Source organism: Siphateles boraxobius, unplaced genomic scaffold, assembly GCF_051911475.1.
Source record: "Siphateles boraxobius isolate OS27281-9 unplaced genomic scaffold, OSU_SipBor_1 97, whole genome shotgun sequence".
Classification (NCBI taxonomy): Eukaryota; Metazoa; Chordata; class Actinopteri; order Cypriniformes; family Leuciscidae; genus Siphateles; species Siphateles boraxobius.
This window is the reverse complement of record NW_027509227.1, coordinates 42,410-59,693: the sequence shown is the minus strand read 5'-3', so window position 1 is coordinate 59,693 and position 17,284 is coordinate 42,410. Positions and strand designations below refer to the sequence as shown.

At 41.4% G+C, this 17,284-nt stretch overlaps 1 protein-coding gene across 8 annotated transcripts in view; it reads right to left on the bottom strand.

Annotated features, from left to right (window-relative positions):
* nrp1a (neuropilin 1a) overlaps nucleotides 1–17,284 on the bottom strand; it is a 78,668-nt gene that overhangs the window by 52,930 nt on the left and 8,454 nt on the right. For all 8 annotated transcript variants that reach the window (XM_077224984.1, XM_077224986.1, XM_077224988.1 and 5 more), the window contains one exon: nucleotides 4,971–5,152. In XM_077224984.1, the coding sequence (XP_077081099.1) occupies nucleotides 4,971–5,152 (182 nt within the window). The remainder of the gene's footprint in view (nucleotides 1–4,970; nucleotides 5,153–17,284) is intronic.

Sequence of the window (17,284 nt, the reverse complement as noted above, 5' to 3'; positions counted from 1 at the left end):
ACCATGGAATCAGACTTCCATAGTAGGTCTGCATGATTATTCGCAATGAAACCGTACGCAATTTGGCAAAGGCTGCGATTATTTTATGTGCAGCTTGTCACAGCAGGGCGGGTGATCGCTAGTAAACGCTGCTCCATCTTCACCAGTGGGCGTCACACACACACACACACACACACACACACACACACACACACACACACACACACACACACACACACACACACACACACGAACACCAGAGGGCGCTCTAACGCAGACACGACAAAAACACCCCGCCGCAGAAATACAATAACGCACATCATTCCAGGAAATCCCTATCGCTGTATCTGAATAAACAGAAGATTGAAACGTTTTGTTTGATTAAATATGACTTATAAACACACAACTGCCTTATTCTGTGTAAGAAGCACATCATCTCACAGAAGGAGGAGCTCAACTGTCGTTATAAAGTGAGTTTGGAGTAAAAGCATGTTATTAAATGTCTTTTGTTAGACAAGAGGCTAATAAATGCTTCTCATGTTTGGAAAGATGTTTGCTTTTTCAAATGCACGTTATAAGCGACTCAAACTCAGTGCTTTCAGATGGAGCAGCGTTTACTGAGCCGTGCTTTACTGACAAGCTGCACATAAAAAATAATTACAGCATTGGCGATTTCATAATCGCGATAAGCCAAGTCGGTTTAAGTGCAATTTCATGTAAATTGCGATTAATCGGTCCAGCCCTATTCCATAGTCCCATCTTACGAGTGTAATTTACTTATCCATCCTTCTATCCCACACCCACGCCTTCCGCTCAACTTGCGGATCACTCTTCACACATTATGTGGCTCTGAAAATTGCAGAGCTGTTTACTAAAAATCCCTTTCCAGCCTAAAAAAGGTCATTTTAGGGAGAGCCACGACAAGACAGGGTGACATGATAACTACAGACTCCTCTTTTTTACGGATGGGATGGGAAACGCAAGTTTCTAAAAAATCATCTAAAAGCCCCTTTTTAAGGATGTTGTGAGGGAACTCTGAGAGAAAGAACATGTGCCAGTGAAAGCGCAGCGCTCTGAAAGCCCTCGAGGACAGCTCTTCGCTAGATGCTGTCCAGTGTGGGTTAGTGCTTGGGTCAGGCCTGATTGCATTCATAGATAGCAGCGGTGGAGAGATTCTCATCTCTTATCTTTCCTGTGTGTGTGTGTGTGTGTGTGTGTGTGTGTGTGTGTGTGTGTGTGTGTAGCTCCCAGCCTTTCTCGCCCTCTCTTCACCTCATCTTCTCTGCCTCACTTTCTTTGTCACTTTCACACTTTTTTCCTGAATAGATTCTTCCCTCCTTGTGTGTTCTCTGTTTATTCTCTCCTTCTCTTGTAGTGCTCGCATTAGCTCTATCATCCATCCACTTCCCTCCATCCATCCATCCATCAATCATCTATCCATCCACTTCAATCCACTTCCATCCATCTATCCACATCCATCCACATCCATCCATCCATCCATCCATCCACTTCCATCCATCCATCCATCAATCATCTATCCATCCACTTCAATCCACTTCCATCCATCCATCCACTTCCCTCCATCCATCCATCCATCCACTTCCATCCATCCATCCATCAATCATCTATCCATCCACTTCAATCCACTTCCATCCATCTATCCACATCCTTCCATCCATCCGTCCATCCATCCACTTCCATCCATCCATCCACATCCATCCATCCATCCATCCATCCACTTCCATCCATCCATCAATCATCTATCCATCCACTTCCATGCACTTCCATCCATCCATCCACTTCCATCCACATCCACCCATCCATCCATCCATCCACTTCCCTCCATCCATCCATCCATCCATCCACTTCCATCCATCCATCCATCCATCAATCATCTATCCATCCATCCATCCATCCATCCACTTCCATCCATCCATCAATCATCTATCCATCCACTTCCATGCACTTCCATCCATCCATCCATCCACATCCTTCCATCCATCCATCCATCCACTTCCATCCATCAATCATCTATCCATCCACTTCAATCCACTTCCATCCATCTATCCACATCCATCCACATCCATCCATCCATCCATCCATCCACTTCCATCCATCCATCCATCCACTTCCCTCCATCCATCCATCCATCCATCGATCCAGTTCCATCCATCCGTCCATCAATCATCTATCCATCCACTTCAATCCACTTCCATCCATCTATCCACATCTATCCATCCATCCATCAATCAGCTATCCATCCACATCTATCCATCCATCCATCAATCATCTATCCATCCACTTCAATCCACTTCCATCCATCTATCCACATCCTTCCATCCATCCATCCACTTCAATCCACATCCATCCATCTATCCACTTCCCTCCATCCATCCATCCACATCCATCCACTTCCCTCCATCCATCCATCCATCCATCCATCCATCCACATCCATCCATCCATCTATCCATCCATCCATCAATCATCTATCCATCCACTTCAATCCACTTCCATCCATCTATCCACATCCTTCCATCCATCCATCCATCCATCCATCCCTACACTAATGATCTATATTGCTTGCCAAAAATGTTTATTTAGTCAATACTAACATCTTTTATCATACTGCTGTTCCTGACATTTTATAAAAGCAACAAGCCACTTGAAATATGTGTTAAAGTCCTTTAACCGTGGTTAAGTGGTTTCCTTACGGACAGGGTGGAGTAAAATCCCTCTAACATATATTCTCTCATCTAATTGATTTAAAAACATATAGAAGCAGCTGCAGTTGAAGATGCCTGTTCAGAAATCAGTTTAGCTATCTGAGAGCTCTATAAAACACACAAAATACACTGCGTACCTTTAATTAGATATTCTGTTGTACTGCTGGTTCAAATAATGCAGCCCACACACTGTGTGTGTGTGTGTGTGTGTGTTGTGTGTGTGAAACCTGCTCTAATCCACATCCAAATGCAGCAGCTTGAAATGAGTATTATCTCATTTTAAATGGTTGCATTCTTATAATCATCTCTCATTTCAATACCTGCACACCTGTTTCAACACCTGAGTGTAATCATTGCGTTTACTTGTATGTCACACACACACACAGATCAGATGTTGTTGACAAGGCTTTTAAATCACTTTCCCTTTCTTTATTCACTGTTCATCGCTCTCGCTATTGCTTTTCACATTCTTTCCTTTGCTTGCTCACAGACCATCTCAGTCTTTACTTGATAAGGTTGCTGTGTGCTTTGCAGAGTTTGCATAGACACAACAAATTCCCATGTCCTGGACTGCAAACATTACAGTATTTGTTGCTCACACAGGCTCTCGTGGCCCACCCATGCTGATAAACTGAGGGTTTTCTGCAGGAACACACCCAGCGCGGGCCGAGAGCGTCCAGTTGGACCCTTGACTGCACATAGTCGATATGTTTCAGACATCTTTGCTCTCTCCAGAGGAACCTTATTTCCAATCAGACACATCAAGAAGATGAGTTTAAGAAAACCAGCACTGAGATAATGGAATACTGTGGGAGACGTATTGATGTTATTGATGAGCCAAAGTGTGTGGGGGTGCTGTGTGTGTTTGTGTGTGTGTGTGTGTGTGTGTGTGTGTGTGTGTGTGGGTGTGTGTGTGTGTGTGTGTGTGTGTGTGTGTGTGTGTGTGTGTGTGTGTGTGTGTGTGTGTGTGTGTGTGTGTGTGTGTGTGTGTGTGTGTGTGTGTGTGTGTGTGTTGGGGTAAGCCAGAGGAAAAGGTTTTTCTCCGAGGTTGGTCTTCTATAGCTCAGGAGAATATCAGTTTTATGAAGTATATCAACATTGTCTCAAATGTTTCTCCTGAAATTCATTAAAGGAATGTTCTTTAATATATTCAAACACGTAAATAAATAAATAAATAAATAAATAAATACAATGAATCATATATATATATATATATATATATATATATATATATGCTGTTCTTTTGATCGTTCTATTCATCATAAAATCCTAAAAAAAATGTACTAGGGTTTCCACACAAATAGGAAGTGGCACAACTGTTTTCAACATTGATTTACAGCACTGATGATAATAATAAGAAACATTTTATCAAATCATCATATTATAGTGATTTCTGAAGGATCATGTGACACTGAAGACTGGAGTAATGATGCTGAAAATTCAGCTTTGATCACAGGAAAAAAATTAAATTATAAACATATTATAATTGAAAATGGTTAATTTAAATTGTAAGAACATATAACAAAATGACTGTTTTACTGTGTGTTTGATCAAATAAATGCAGCATTGGTAAGCCGAAATAAAAGAAAAACATAACAGATTTTTCTATCTTGGAAAATGATCACCATGATATTATTGACATTTCTAAATAATTCTCCATTTGCTATCCTTGAATAACAATTGAGATAGATCTTTTCTGTGGGAATGACTACACACTAAAGGACAATAAAGATGAAAATGACCTCCATCCATCTCATGCTGTGGTCACACTCGGGGTAACCCAGGGTCAATATTTGGCCATGATGTGTACGGCACCTGTCCCGAGGTTAAACATACACACATTCTCTCGCTTTCTCTGAGTCTCTAGCCCTCCCTCGAACACAGGAAACAGATCTGAACAACAGGAAATTTCTGCTTATTGCCATGACATCTCGAGATAAACCCAACAGTCCCTCATTATGTGTGTGTGTGTGTGTGTGTGTGTGTGTGTGTGTGTGTGTGTGTGTCTCTGTGGGCCAGACAATGGCAGAACGAGAGACCCTCAAGGTCTACAAGTTTGCGCTATCAACTGATCGTTTCTCCTCAGGCAAATCTCCCACTGGGACTGACAAAGAGAAAACAGAAAGTGGTCTCCTTCGCTTATGTCTGTCCTTATATGGTTGTTCTCCTCCTGTAAACTCCTACCTTTATGTATCTTTCTTAAACAGTTATATATGTTTAAGTAATATGATGAATCTGAATAACGGTTGAAGCTGATGAGTTCTCACCCGTTTTGAAGATCTCGTAGCGGATGGAGAAGCCAGCGCCGTGAGTCTCGTAGTCAGACACAAACTTGATGAAGAGCTGGTTCCCAGAGGAGATCAAGGGAGAGGGAGCGATCTTCCCACAATACTTCCCGACCAGCTGCCCGCTCTCATCCACCCCATCCCTCACTTCCACATAGTCATATCTGCACAGAGAGAGACAAACAAAGATTTGGTCATCTAAACTGTTAACAACTGACACCTTTAAAAAAAAAATATATATATTCATATTTTAGCGTGTCAGTTCATTCTGACATTTCTTTCAATGAACCGATTATGGATATTTTCACTTGCATTTATAATATTATGAAGATTACATTTTTTTAAAAAAAAGCTTTACAAACAATGACTAGGTTGTGAACATCTGCATGTGCTAAAGTTGTAAATAAAGTAGAACAATCATGTCTATGGGATGTCCCCACAAAGCATGAAAACCCAATGTGTGTGTGTGTGTGTGTGTGTGTGTGTGTGTGTGTGTGTGTGTGTGTGTGTGTGTGTGTGTGTGTGTGTGTGTGTGTGTGCGCGTGTGTATGTGTGTGTGTGTGTGAGAGAGAGAGAGAGAGAGAGAGAGAGAGAGAGAGAGAGAGAGAGAGAGTGTGTGTGTGTGTGTGTGTGCGCTAGTGTGAGAGAGAGAGAGTGTGTGAAAACTGCTTCATATGAATAACAGAAGATAGTAATACTCTTCGTTGACTCTGAATGTCGGTTTGACAATTTATATGAGAGGGACAGGTGTTGCCTACACACACAAACACACACACACACACACACACACACACACACACACACACACACACACACACACACACACACACACACACACACACACACTCCACTTGTCCTCAAAATAGAATTTCAACCCTAAAGCTATTGGTTTGTGCCGCCACATAATTGAGTCGGCGGCCGTTTGGAAGACACAAATGGCAGCACGTGCACACACAAAAACCCACGTGCACACACACACACACACACGCTAATATTGTGTCTGTAATACAAGACGAGAGAGGGTGGGTGGTCCTGCCTCAGCTAGCGAGCAAGCGAGATGGGATGAAAAACTAAAGCTGATGTGAATTCTCCCTTGTTTTAAGTCTGTTTGTACAATACACTCCACATACTGATACAATAATAGTGAATTGCAAAAGGGGGTGTGCTCAGCGTGGAATATGATTGACAGCAGGGTCTTGTTTCCATGGCGTTTAATCACCCCTGACACCCGTAACCGCGGGATAGGCGGGAGGAAACGAGAGCAAAGCATCATGGGGAGTAGAACAGTCTATTTCTAATCAAAGAATTGCAGTTTGATTTCTCAAAGCATATTTGGGATGCAGAACTAAAATCTCGCCCGTGCATAATCTCTTTTTTGAGAGGAGTATTAAAATATATATATTATGCATGTGCATAATAGCCTAGATATGGAACATAAGATCTCCCTGCTAAAAAAAAATGGTTTATTCCACCTGCCACACATTACAGGAGGAAATGTGTGAAATTTTAACGAAGGTATCGCAGACAGAATGTGTGTCTGTGTGTCAGTGTGTCCAGGGGGGTTATGGGAGGCGTTAAAATTGGGGCACGTCTCATACTGTGTATTCAGTGATATAAAGGTTGGTTTGTTTCACACCGTTGGGGGTGACGATACCGTATGTGAGCGAGAGGAAGGGACGGAATATGAGAAGCGTGCCGCTCTCTGAAATTGGGTCCCCTGAGGGGGCGGTAATGTAGAGATGACTTCACCCGTGTCTCTCCGCTTGGCTGGCCTGATGGAAGAGGCCTAGCACTCCATCAGTCACAGCAGAAGAGAGTGCCACGGATCTAATGCTACATATACAATGAAAACACATTTAAACTGGCAGGTAAGATAAGTCTCTGTGAAAATACCACACAACCAGGGGTTGACATTAACCTTTTTGCTCACCCGCCAAAGTTACTGGCTACTCAGCATTTTCACTGGCCACAATTTTGACATCGATACAACGGGGAAAAACTGCCATATAGATATTTTTAATACTATCTCATAATTTGCCAGCAGGGATATTAGGCTGCTGTCACTTTAAGACCTGATGCACGGATCCATTATACTGTTACACGTGCGTTTTCTTTCTCAACTGTTTACATTCACTTAAAACATAACTGACTTTGTTAATTGACTGAATATTCATCAAGACTGGCATTTTGACATTATTTTGTGTGTATTTGACTGTTCAAGCGCAATAAGCAGTGAAAAAGAACTCAATTTAATTCTGAGAGATGGCTTTATGTGCGTGTACTTTGGCCGTGAGCACTAAATCTGCAGGAATGAGTGAAATTATGCACAATAACGCAATCCCACGGCGAAATTCAAGCCCTGTAGCAACAACAATATTCATCCGGAGCAAATTAATCGAGTGAGTGAGGAGAGGCGGGTTTGTGTGTAACTCGCTGTCGGAGAGATGTGAGAGAGAAAGAACAGCTGGTATTGTTTATCTATTCTGATATTTCAGTATTGATATGTAGGGAAAAATCTATATTAGTTGTAAATTAGTTTGTTAATGTCATCCCCTGAACACAAGAAACTATATGTTCATGCAAATAGGGAATGACGTAACATACATATATAATATAAATATGTATAAATACTCATATAAAAATGCAATTTATTAAAAAAAAATAGGACAATACAGAGAGGACCCATATGGACCCTCATGAGTGTTTGTGTAGGTATGTAAAAAAAGCAACAGCAAAATTTTTTTCAATGACCCAAATATAGACACAATAAAAACAAACACATGTGCAAACAAACCTGCTGCTCTTTTCAGAAAGCTTTCCCCAAGTCTTTGCTGCTCACATGACGTTTGCAGAGCTATGACCTCACTCTGTTTGGCTCGGGTCTACTGTTTTGTGCTTGGTGCCATTTTTTTACACGCTGTTCTCTGTTTTTTAGTCCCTGCCCTTTTCCTCTTAAGGCCAGCTGTGGAAACAGCGCTTCTGCACCCACACAAACAAGCTCTGTTCACCTCTTCTCCTTTATCAGTCTGAGCAGGAGAACTCAGTCTACCTTCAACCCATCATGGTACATTTACTCAGGAATCCAGCCAATGCACTTACGCTTTTACTCACTGAATTTATGGCACAGTGGCCATAAAAAGCAGTCATTAACTCTCCCAAAGACTTATTTTGTTTTCTCTCATTGAATAGCATTCTGGTGAGCCTTACTTACTAAGTTAGGTCAAATGATTCAGAGCTCTGAGTAAATGATAAGAGAAGACGAAAAGAAGGAAAGCTTAGAGTGATGGTTATGTTGACCGTCAACATCATTATTTTAGTGTGGATGTAAACCCCTGTATTCAAGTCTATACATGTTCCTGGATCGACATTTGTCCCCAAACAAACATAGACCTACCCGATCACTAAAATCAGAAGGCAAACATTGTTTGGTAAGAATCTTGACCAGGGCTCTAACCCTAACTCTAACCCAAGAATCTGCCTGGTGGATTGGACGACTTTCTACTGCTTTCGTTCTTGGTAACAGAACAAAAATTCTAACAGATCTGATCTGAGAATTAGGTCTAGGTTATGAGCTTGATTTTTCACCCCTGTCTCAAATTATGCATTTCATTGTACCTGTGCTCTTGTGAACTTGCGACGAGCATGAGAATGTAAGGTGTCAAATTTTACAAATGTTTCATTTCACTCTCATAAAGGACAATTCCGGCCAAAAATGAACCTAGGGGTAAATAACACATGGTACCGAGTCGACCGTTCTCTGGGATGCGTTTTCATGATTATCGAATGTACCCAGTTTTAACGTCATTTTTAGTTTAACCACAGATTAGCTTATAACGCTAGTGTATGGGGCATAGAATAAGTAAAAATAAAAATCGCTAGTTAATACCACTAACAAGGCTCAAAATAGCCCCACACTAACACAGTAGCATAATGAGGGTCTCTACCTGCAAACCGAAGCATTGAGAACTTCGTAAGTGTACAGACAGTTTAATAAGAAGATACTTTATAAAGACAGTTCACTTCACGTATACAAGCAGGAGCCATCTTTGGAAAACAGTCTCAACCAGTCGAACCACGAACGCCATGCTACGTGAGCCGAACTGTGACTATCGACCAGCACGTAGCACAGCATTCCTATATACACGAACTGTACTGTCTTCATAAAGTATCTTCTTATTAAACTGTCTGTACACTTACAAAGTTCTCAATGCTTCGGTTTGCAGGTAGAGACCCTCATTATGCTACTGTGTTAGTGAGGGGCTATTTTGAGCCTTGTTAGTTGTATTAACTAGCGATTTTTATTTTTACTTATTCGATGCCCCATACACTAGCGTTATAAGCTAATCTGTGGTAAAACTAAAAATAACGTTAAAACTGGGTACATTCCATTATCTTAACAGCCACCATATGACTGCACAAATCCGCACTACCCAACAGTCTACATGGAAATATGTTATCAATGTGTGGATTTAAAAGAGTACTGAAAGGACATTTCAGACATTTCAGATGGGTTGGGTTAGGACTAAAATTTGGGGCTTCAACAATTTTATTAACCAAACACTTCCTCTCTGATTTTAGAGATAGATTATTTCTAGGCTGTTCCAGCTCCAACACTTATATTGATTCAGGAGCATGTCCTACTTGACTAAATTGCATCACGATTGCAAGAACATGTAACTCTGCACACTAAGTTGCTGTAAAATCCCAACCAAGAGAGTAAAAAGAGAGTACACTTTGTAGTGAATCATAGATTGGTCTGAAAACAGCTTGAGAATACGCTTTGGTGCAGTAATGTGTGAAGATCTTTGACAGTAGCGTCTCAGCTCAAGATGGTGAGCATCAGTCTTGTTCAGATCTGTCTGTTATGCTCTCTCCTTCCTCTTTCAGTCTGTAATTTCTCCCTGCTCTTATGGCTAGCTGAATGATACCTCTACCTTGAGACACACACACATGCACGCACAGATTTTCTCTCTACTTTAAATCCCACCCAGGTAAACTCAAGCGTGACCAGACCTTTGAAAAATTGATGCAGGCGTTATCCTGCAAAATATTTGAGGGTTTAAGAAGTCGTTTCCTCCTCAGTGGTGCCTTGAGAATCCAAGGTGTGTTATCGGATTTCAGCAAGTCTGTCACAGAATCACGGTCACCGTTGCACAACTGTAGTCACAGCAGAGGTAACATTATACTGTACTACAATCTCTCCTCAAGACATCCTTTTCGCTATGGCTTTGAAAAACAGCAGGCTTCTCCTGCCGGCCTGCATGTAAAGTCTTAGCACCTTCAGAAACCTTGTTTATTGCATTCTCTCGTCAGGCGCGGCACTTGTTCCCTAACACAGATGGACCTTGTAAAGCTGGAGTGGGAGGTATTAGAATAAGATGCAGATGGAACCGCAGTAGTCGCCTCAAGGCCAGTGCAGCTTATGAAAAAAAGAAATATCTTTAAACATTCTAGCCACATTTTCATTTCTGTTTTTAAAGACTACTCAGCACAGGCTGCGCACAATTTCATCCGATTCCGCAAGCTTAGTGGATCCGGAGTGTCAACTTGGCCCTGCTAATCATCTGCAGGACATTATGGGATTGACTGCAAAGGCCATTTTACATTCGGAGAAAGACTTTTTCCTAGAGTGGTGCGTGTAGAACTGTATTTGCTAATCTATTTCTTCGGGAACTTGCGGGAGTCTGAAACTGCAAGATGGAGTTTGCCGTTAACAGAGCAAGAACAAACAGCAGGGACTGATTTTAAAATGAGGTTTTGCCCCTGAAGCTAAGAAGAGAGGTGTAAAGCATTCTCATCAAGTACAGGTCCCAATTTCTCAGACCAGACACCTCTTCACCTGCCCCAGGTCTTAAACCATCCCCTTGCTCCACCCGGTCTCCGCCTGCTTCATTTTATGACCCCGCAAGAGAAAGCGGACAGATTGTTTTTTAATACATTCCCCTTCTTTCTGTCGCGCTGCTCTGCCTTTTCCCTCTTTGATTGTTCTAGATCTTTTGGCCTACACCACTGGACTGTTGTTAGGGATTGTGATCCAGTCTCTAAGGCCCCTTCACACACACACACACACACACACACACACACACACACACACACACACACACACACACACACACACACACACACACACACACACACACACACACACACACACACACACACACACACACACACACACACACACACACACATAACGAAACCATAATAGTGGTGAAAATAGCCTGCCAATCCAAAGGGGAAATTAAAACAAAAAGGATGAACCTAATTCTCAGAGACCTTCACTTCGCTGTCTTGCAATGTTAGCAGACAATCCTGTCTGCAGGGATAGTAATGGCTATGCCATACAGAACTGATCGGATGGGAAAAGTAGCACTTATTTGCACGCCTAGGGTTAAGAAAATTAACCACAAGCTAACAATTTTCCATAGACTCCCAGACTTGGGGCTGTTACCTACACCCCCCATAAGCATTCACAGACACAAAATATGACCAGCGTGATCTACAATAGGGCAAAACATTTTATCCATCACCCGGAGGGAAAGATTAGGTTCGACTTGCCCTTTTCGAAACAATCACTCTTTTCTCATATTTTCCTTTGAGTTAGAGAAGGCTGAGGAAACGTACAAGTCATCATTGTCCTAAAGAAAGTGTAAACATGTAGAGCTATAAACTGCTGAGGGACTCTGACCCAAACATCATGTGCAAACCCCCCCCCCAAAAAAAACAAAAACACCAATATACTTTCACTTACTTCGCCCATGCCAAACAAGGTTAACATTTCCACGAAGCAAGCTAGACTTTTTTTCTGTTTTAACAGCTCAAGCCTTTAGGGGACACGGTAGCAGCTCACTCGCCAAAACGGTCTACCATTCTCCATAGTATGTGACAAGCGTTAACCAAGCCTACTGTAATGGGCTCCTGCAGCCGCAAGCTGCATTTGGAACGATAATAACCTCTCCGCTGTCACTCAAAATGTTAGTAAAACAGACAAAAAATGAGTTGGGGTTAGGACCAGAGTCCGTTACAGTAGTACAGAGAATGAAAACACTCCCTGATGGAGTTATTAGCTTACATGCGACTGTTGAAGAGTGTAAAGGGAGGGGCCATGACTTGAGGCTATGGCTATGAAGTTAGACCTGTGTTTTATGATTACTGAGTAACTATTTTGTTGGCTTAGGGACGCTTTTATTTATTTTGTAATTTTTTTTACTATATCTTTTGAAATGACTGGTTGAGACTGGCTGGCTATGCGCAACCTTCTGTCGAAAAGGGCATTGTTTTTGTCTGAAGATAATTAAATATTGTTTATTCAATTAAGTTTGGGTGTGAAAGTACCTTTACACACTGCATGTGTGCTGTTGCCCTAAAATAGACTTTCTCAAATTCAAGCCAACATCAGAATTAACAGAGCATAATTTAAAAATGGGTGTAAATCATGTTTCATATTCCCCAGTGACTGATGTGTCTATCCAAACAACCATCCAGTGGTTTAACCTTCTTCCTAAACACAAATGATTAAAGCAGCACCATTTAGAAATGGGTGGCACTGAGCACATGTGGTGCAGGGCTGGCGAAGGGTGTGGACATGTCAAGCGGTTCAATACTTTTCAATTCTGTGAGAGTAAATGACATCAAACCAGCCCCAGTAGCCACAATCGCAGAGAGGTCTTGAGCGTCATGCTTAATCTTTGAGACATATTTTTAGATGCTAATTTATTTAGAATGGGCGCGGTGCAGGAGACCTCGCCGCACGCTTTCATAAATGGCAATTATGATTAACATTGATGGATTTAGCGTGTCCGCTTTCATTAGCACTGCTAATTAGGCTGTTCAGAGAGACACAGATTCCCAACAATCACATTAATGAATTCCAGTATTTTGAGGGAATTATTGCGTACTGCTCTACTAACAGTTTATAGTCTGTAATAGGCAATAACCCGATGAAAAAGGCAGCAGTAAAAGCTGAGAAAACATACAAAAGATACTGATTGCAAGCTATCCATTTTTTGGTTTACTCCTCTGAGACAACTCCTTGTCCTTCCTCTTAACCACATCCAACTTGTTGAACTTCAATTTTTGTCAGGGAAAAGCAGAGAGGGCCATAAGACAAAGAGGGCACTGTGCTACCACTACATTATTAATTCTCCTCTACAATGGTGCACGTCAGCAAACGATTCTGTTTCTCTTCAATACATCATCTGTCATTATCTATTAAAGCAATTTTGCTGGAAAACAGAAAGCATTATAGTTTAGAATTCAAAGAAACACAGAAGCCATTTTAGACCACAAAATGCCCCTGTTTAGAATCTAACATCCTATTCTCGTTGGAGGAAGGAGCAAGAGCAATTAATTAGAGTTCTGCCCAGGGGGCAAAATGGCTAATATGCATTTACTGATTAAGTGAAAAGCGTACACTAAGCGAGCCGCGGCATAGAGCTCGGTTAGGCTACATCAGAGTGCCACACTTCTTCGCTAATGTACAATTCCCAAATGATCCAATATAAACACAGCTGAAGGAGCTTGAGGAAGTTCTGTCATCAGACAGCAGGGATGGATATCTGTGTATCATCCACTGACAGGATATGATGAGGAACTGCACTAAATTGGCTTAAATTTACCTCAGAGATTTAGCCTCAGTGTAGAAATGGCATGAAGGAAGCTGCTGCAAACTTGCTGCAATTTAGGAAAAAATAAGATTTGACCTGGGCAAGAGTTAAATGTTATTACTACAGATTGGAATTCAACAGTGGATTTTTCACAAAAATGTATAACTATACAGCATGAACACTGAAACAGTGGTTATGTGTTTGTTAACCACTTGAGTTCATGTTGATTTCCAATATGAAGAGATAAACCATTAGAGTGCTAAATTATATTAGATGTTTCTAAGGATTCAGCTAATAATACATTTTATATATATATATATATATATATATATATATATATATATATATATATATATATATATATATATATGCATGTTGTTGTACATAGGAGAGGAAGAGAGTACAAAAATCCATTCTAGCCAATGAATAGGACAATGGAAAAAGAAATTGCACTATATGGTGTACAAGGGACGCAGGTCTTCATTCGGTCTCTGTCAGGAGCCCATTTCACTGGCCATTACTAAGAGAATAGCCACCATTTGTCCCACCTTGACATCTGATAGGGGGTATTATTACTGAGCCAGAGTGGCCACTGCCCTCTGGAGAAGGGTCCATGGTTAAGAAGATGAAAAGTCAAGCAATAGAAAAGGACGTGGATTGAGTATGAGGGAAGGAGGTGGCTGGCTGGGGTCAGAGGGCAGATGTGCACGGTCTTCCATTAAAAATACCATGCAATCCCCATACCAGCCAGTAACCCCAATGTCTCCCACCCCTGGGCTGTAACTGATTCTGCAGTTGTAGAAGGTGACATGTGAGCCTTTCCTCTAATGAGGTCTAAATTCATTCCTACTATGTACAGAGATAAACTGGGTCAGCTTAAAGGTAATGCCTTTTGCTACGCTTATTAAAATTACTAATACTACTTATTTGGAGATATATGAAAAGATCCCACAGGTTGGAATGTCTGACATGGCACTACTCCGACAGCAATACAAGGAAAAGAGAGTTATAATAGATGTGTATCTAAATACATTATTAAATAAAACAACCCACAAATTCAATTTAGCATTGCCAGAATAAGCTGATGATAAAGATATGACCTACTGCCCAAATGATGACCGTTAATGTAGAGTATGAGACGAGGAGCTTACATAAAGGAAACAAGACCATTACTTAACTATCTGGCCGATCTACATACAGCAGTCTAATAAGTGCTCTCTAGTTGGTAATGAACAGACTGCTTAGGGAGGTCAACTAGAGGTAAACCAGTGGGTGGCGTCCATGAGAGAAAGAGAGAGAAGTAGACAGAAAGAGAAAGATTTAGAGAGAATGTGCATGGATGAGATCATGAGGTCCCTCTGGGCTATGTCCTGGGTCACTTGGAGTTTCCCCATAATGTCTCATGTGCAGCTCATTCTTTCTTTTAGAGGAAAACTGTGGTTATAACTGCACAGAGTAATTGAATTAACTTGCTTTCCTTGTGTGTCTTGCAGCCTATCCTTCCCTTCACTCCTCGCTTTCCTCCTCATTCAGGCTTATACAATGAAGGCGGCCAATGGAAGGCAGGGAATGGATAGAAATTGCCACCTTTGACTAAGTCAGCATCATATCTCATGGGAACAGTGTCATGGTCAGCAGTGTTGAATTAGGACACACACACCCTTCCGATGCTGATTTTGATTACATAAGCGGAAGGAGAACAAAAGAGAAATATTTACTTTGTCAATTCTCTGACATTCATTTCAACATCTTGGTATTTGACCAATTTCCTTATTCTTTGTGTGTCCTTATTCATTATCGCGTATATTCTCAATGTATCACTTTCCTTTCCCAACAGGGTATCTGTTATCTTCAAAAAGGAAATCAAGTTCCTGGAATTACACACTCTAGAGGGCACACACTGAGACAACCAGGTGGTGTGTTATTTTCTTTCTATTGCAATTCTGGTGCATTCTGTTGTGGCCCGGGCAATGTGCTCATGTAAAAGTGTGTGCATGCATATGTGCGGTGTCTTGCCGTGCAGCAGTTTGATCAAAGGGTTGATGCCAAAGATGATGCCAAAGTTTGGAGGGCAAAATGACCTATCCATTCACAAACCCACACTGTCGCTGCCAACTTGGAGACCTCGTGAAAGATAATTAGCTCAGTATGCATGCTATGACCAGCAGACCTGCTGGAAAATGGAGGAGAGGATAGGAAAGGAGGGACTGACAGACTTAAGCTGGCATTGAGTCTGAAACATTACAAGACCACGAACATCCCACTAAGGGGTTGATTTACTCACAGGTCAATTTACAGCTTTTGAGATGAGACATGCTATTTAATGGCAAATAACAGCGTGAGAAAAATACCACATTCGCACACAATCAAACCCCCTAAAACGAACACCAATCCTCTGAAAGAAAAAGACCAAGAGAAAAGCAAACAAAAGGGGCGGACGAGCGGAGTGTGAACTGCCTCAACTCAATCAGAGAGCCTTTGCCCCATTCATCACTGTCTCTTTCCAGCCATCAAACTTACTACCAACACTGTCACAGAGAAAACAAAGATGGACAGCCCTCGGCTACGATCAAACTAGAGGGAACGAATGAGAATGAGATCTCACAGCCAAAATTTACAAGAAAAAAAAATCAAATATACAACCTGAAAAACTCAATTTGCCATCTTAGCGTGGGGCAAAAGTGGAGCTGAACCTTATCGAACTCAAATTCCCATCCAACTGGTCCCTTAAGCTCAGAGCGGTGTGGGCTGAACCATAGCTGGGCAGGAGCCCCATCAATCAAAAATAAAGGGCCATTTGCGGCTCTGGCGGCAAACTAAACAAGGCCAGCATGTGCAGACATGGTGCATTAGCTCTCAAACAGGACCACATCAATTAAAGCTTAGGCCCTTCTGATGTTCTCCTGGGGAGTTTAAAAAACCAGGTTGTCTTGAATCAGATCTTTAAGCAATCTTGCTGAGAACCTTAACTCTTGGTTCCAAAGCAGTGGTAATTCCCCCCATTCATCTCTCTCTCTCTCTCTCTCTCTCTCTCTCTCTCTCTCTCTCTCTCTCGCCTTGTTGCTAATGAGCTTCATCTAAACAAACTTAGAGATTTATGCTCCACTTAATTTTTACTGGCATAATGCCTAATTACATTACAGCAGTTTAGACATTTTTAGACAAACTTTTACTTTTTTTAGTAGATGACCCCTTTTTCCTGTGCTGACGTATTTCATATTGCTATTGCTAGATGGCACAGACATTTATATATGCCCATTTATGCAAGATACGTCATCATCTTTTTGGTCCTAAAAGATACAGCCTTTACATTTAAATTTGTAGGTCTACATTAGCACATAGATGGCCTCAAAGCTTATTGATATTAACTTAATGACAAGGGATCTTCAACAACAGCTTTCCTATGAGAACAGATTTCCTTACTAGCTTTTTTATCATCTCACCCAGTCATATTTTTAAAATCATAATCCAGTGGTGAGATAAACAAATTGTTCTTTAATCATGCATCTTGTAAAGATCCACTTAAGAATATCTGAGCTAGAAGAAAAAGGAAATGAGCAACAGGATTTTCCCAGCTGTGACGGCTCACAGCAGAGAAACTTCCATATTGGGAAACCTGCTCTCTGTAGAAAGCTGGAGAGGCCTTTGCCAAATTCTCTTTAGAAGCTTCATCATTGTCAGAAGGGGAAT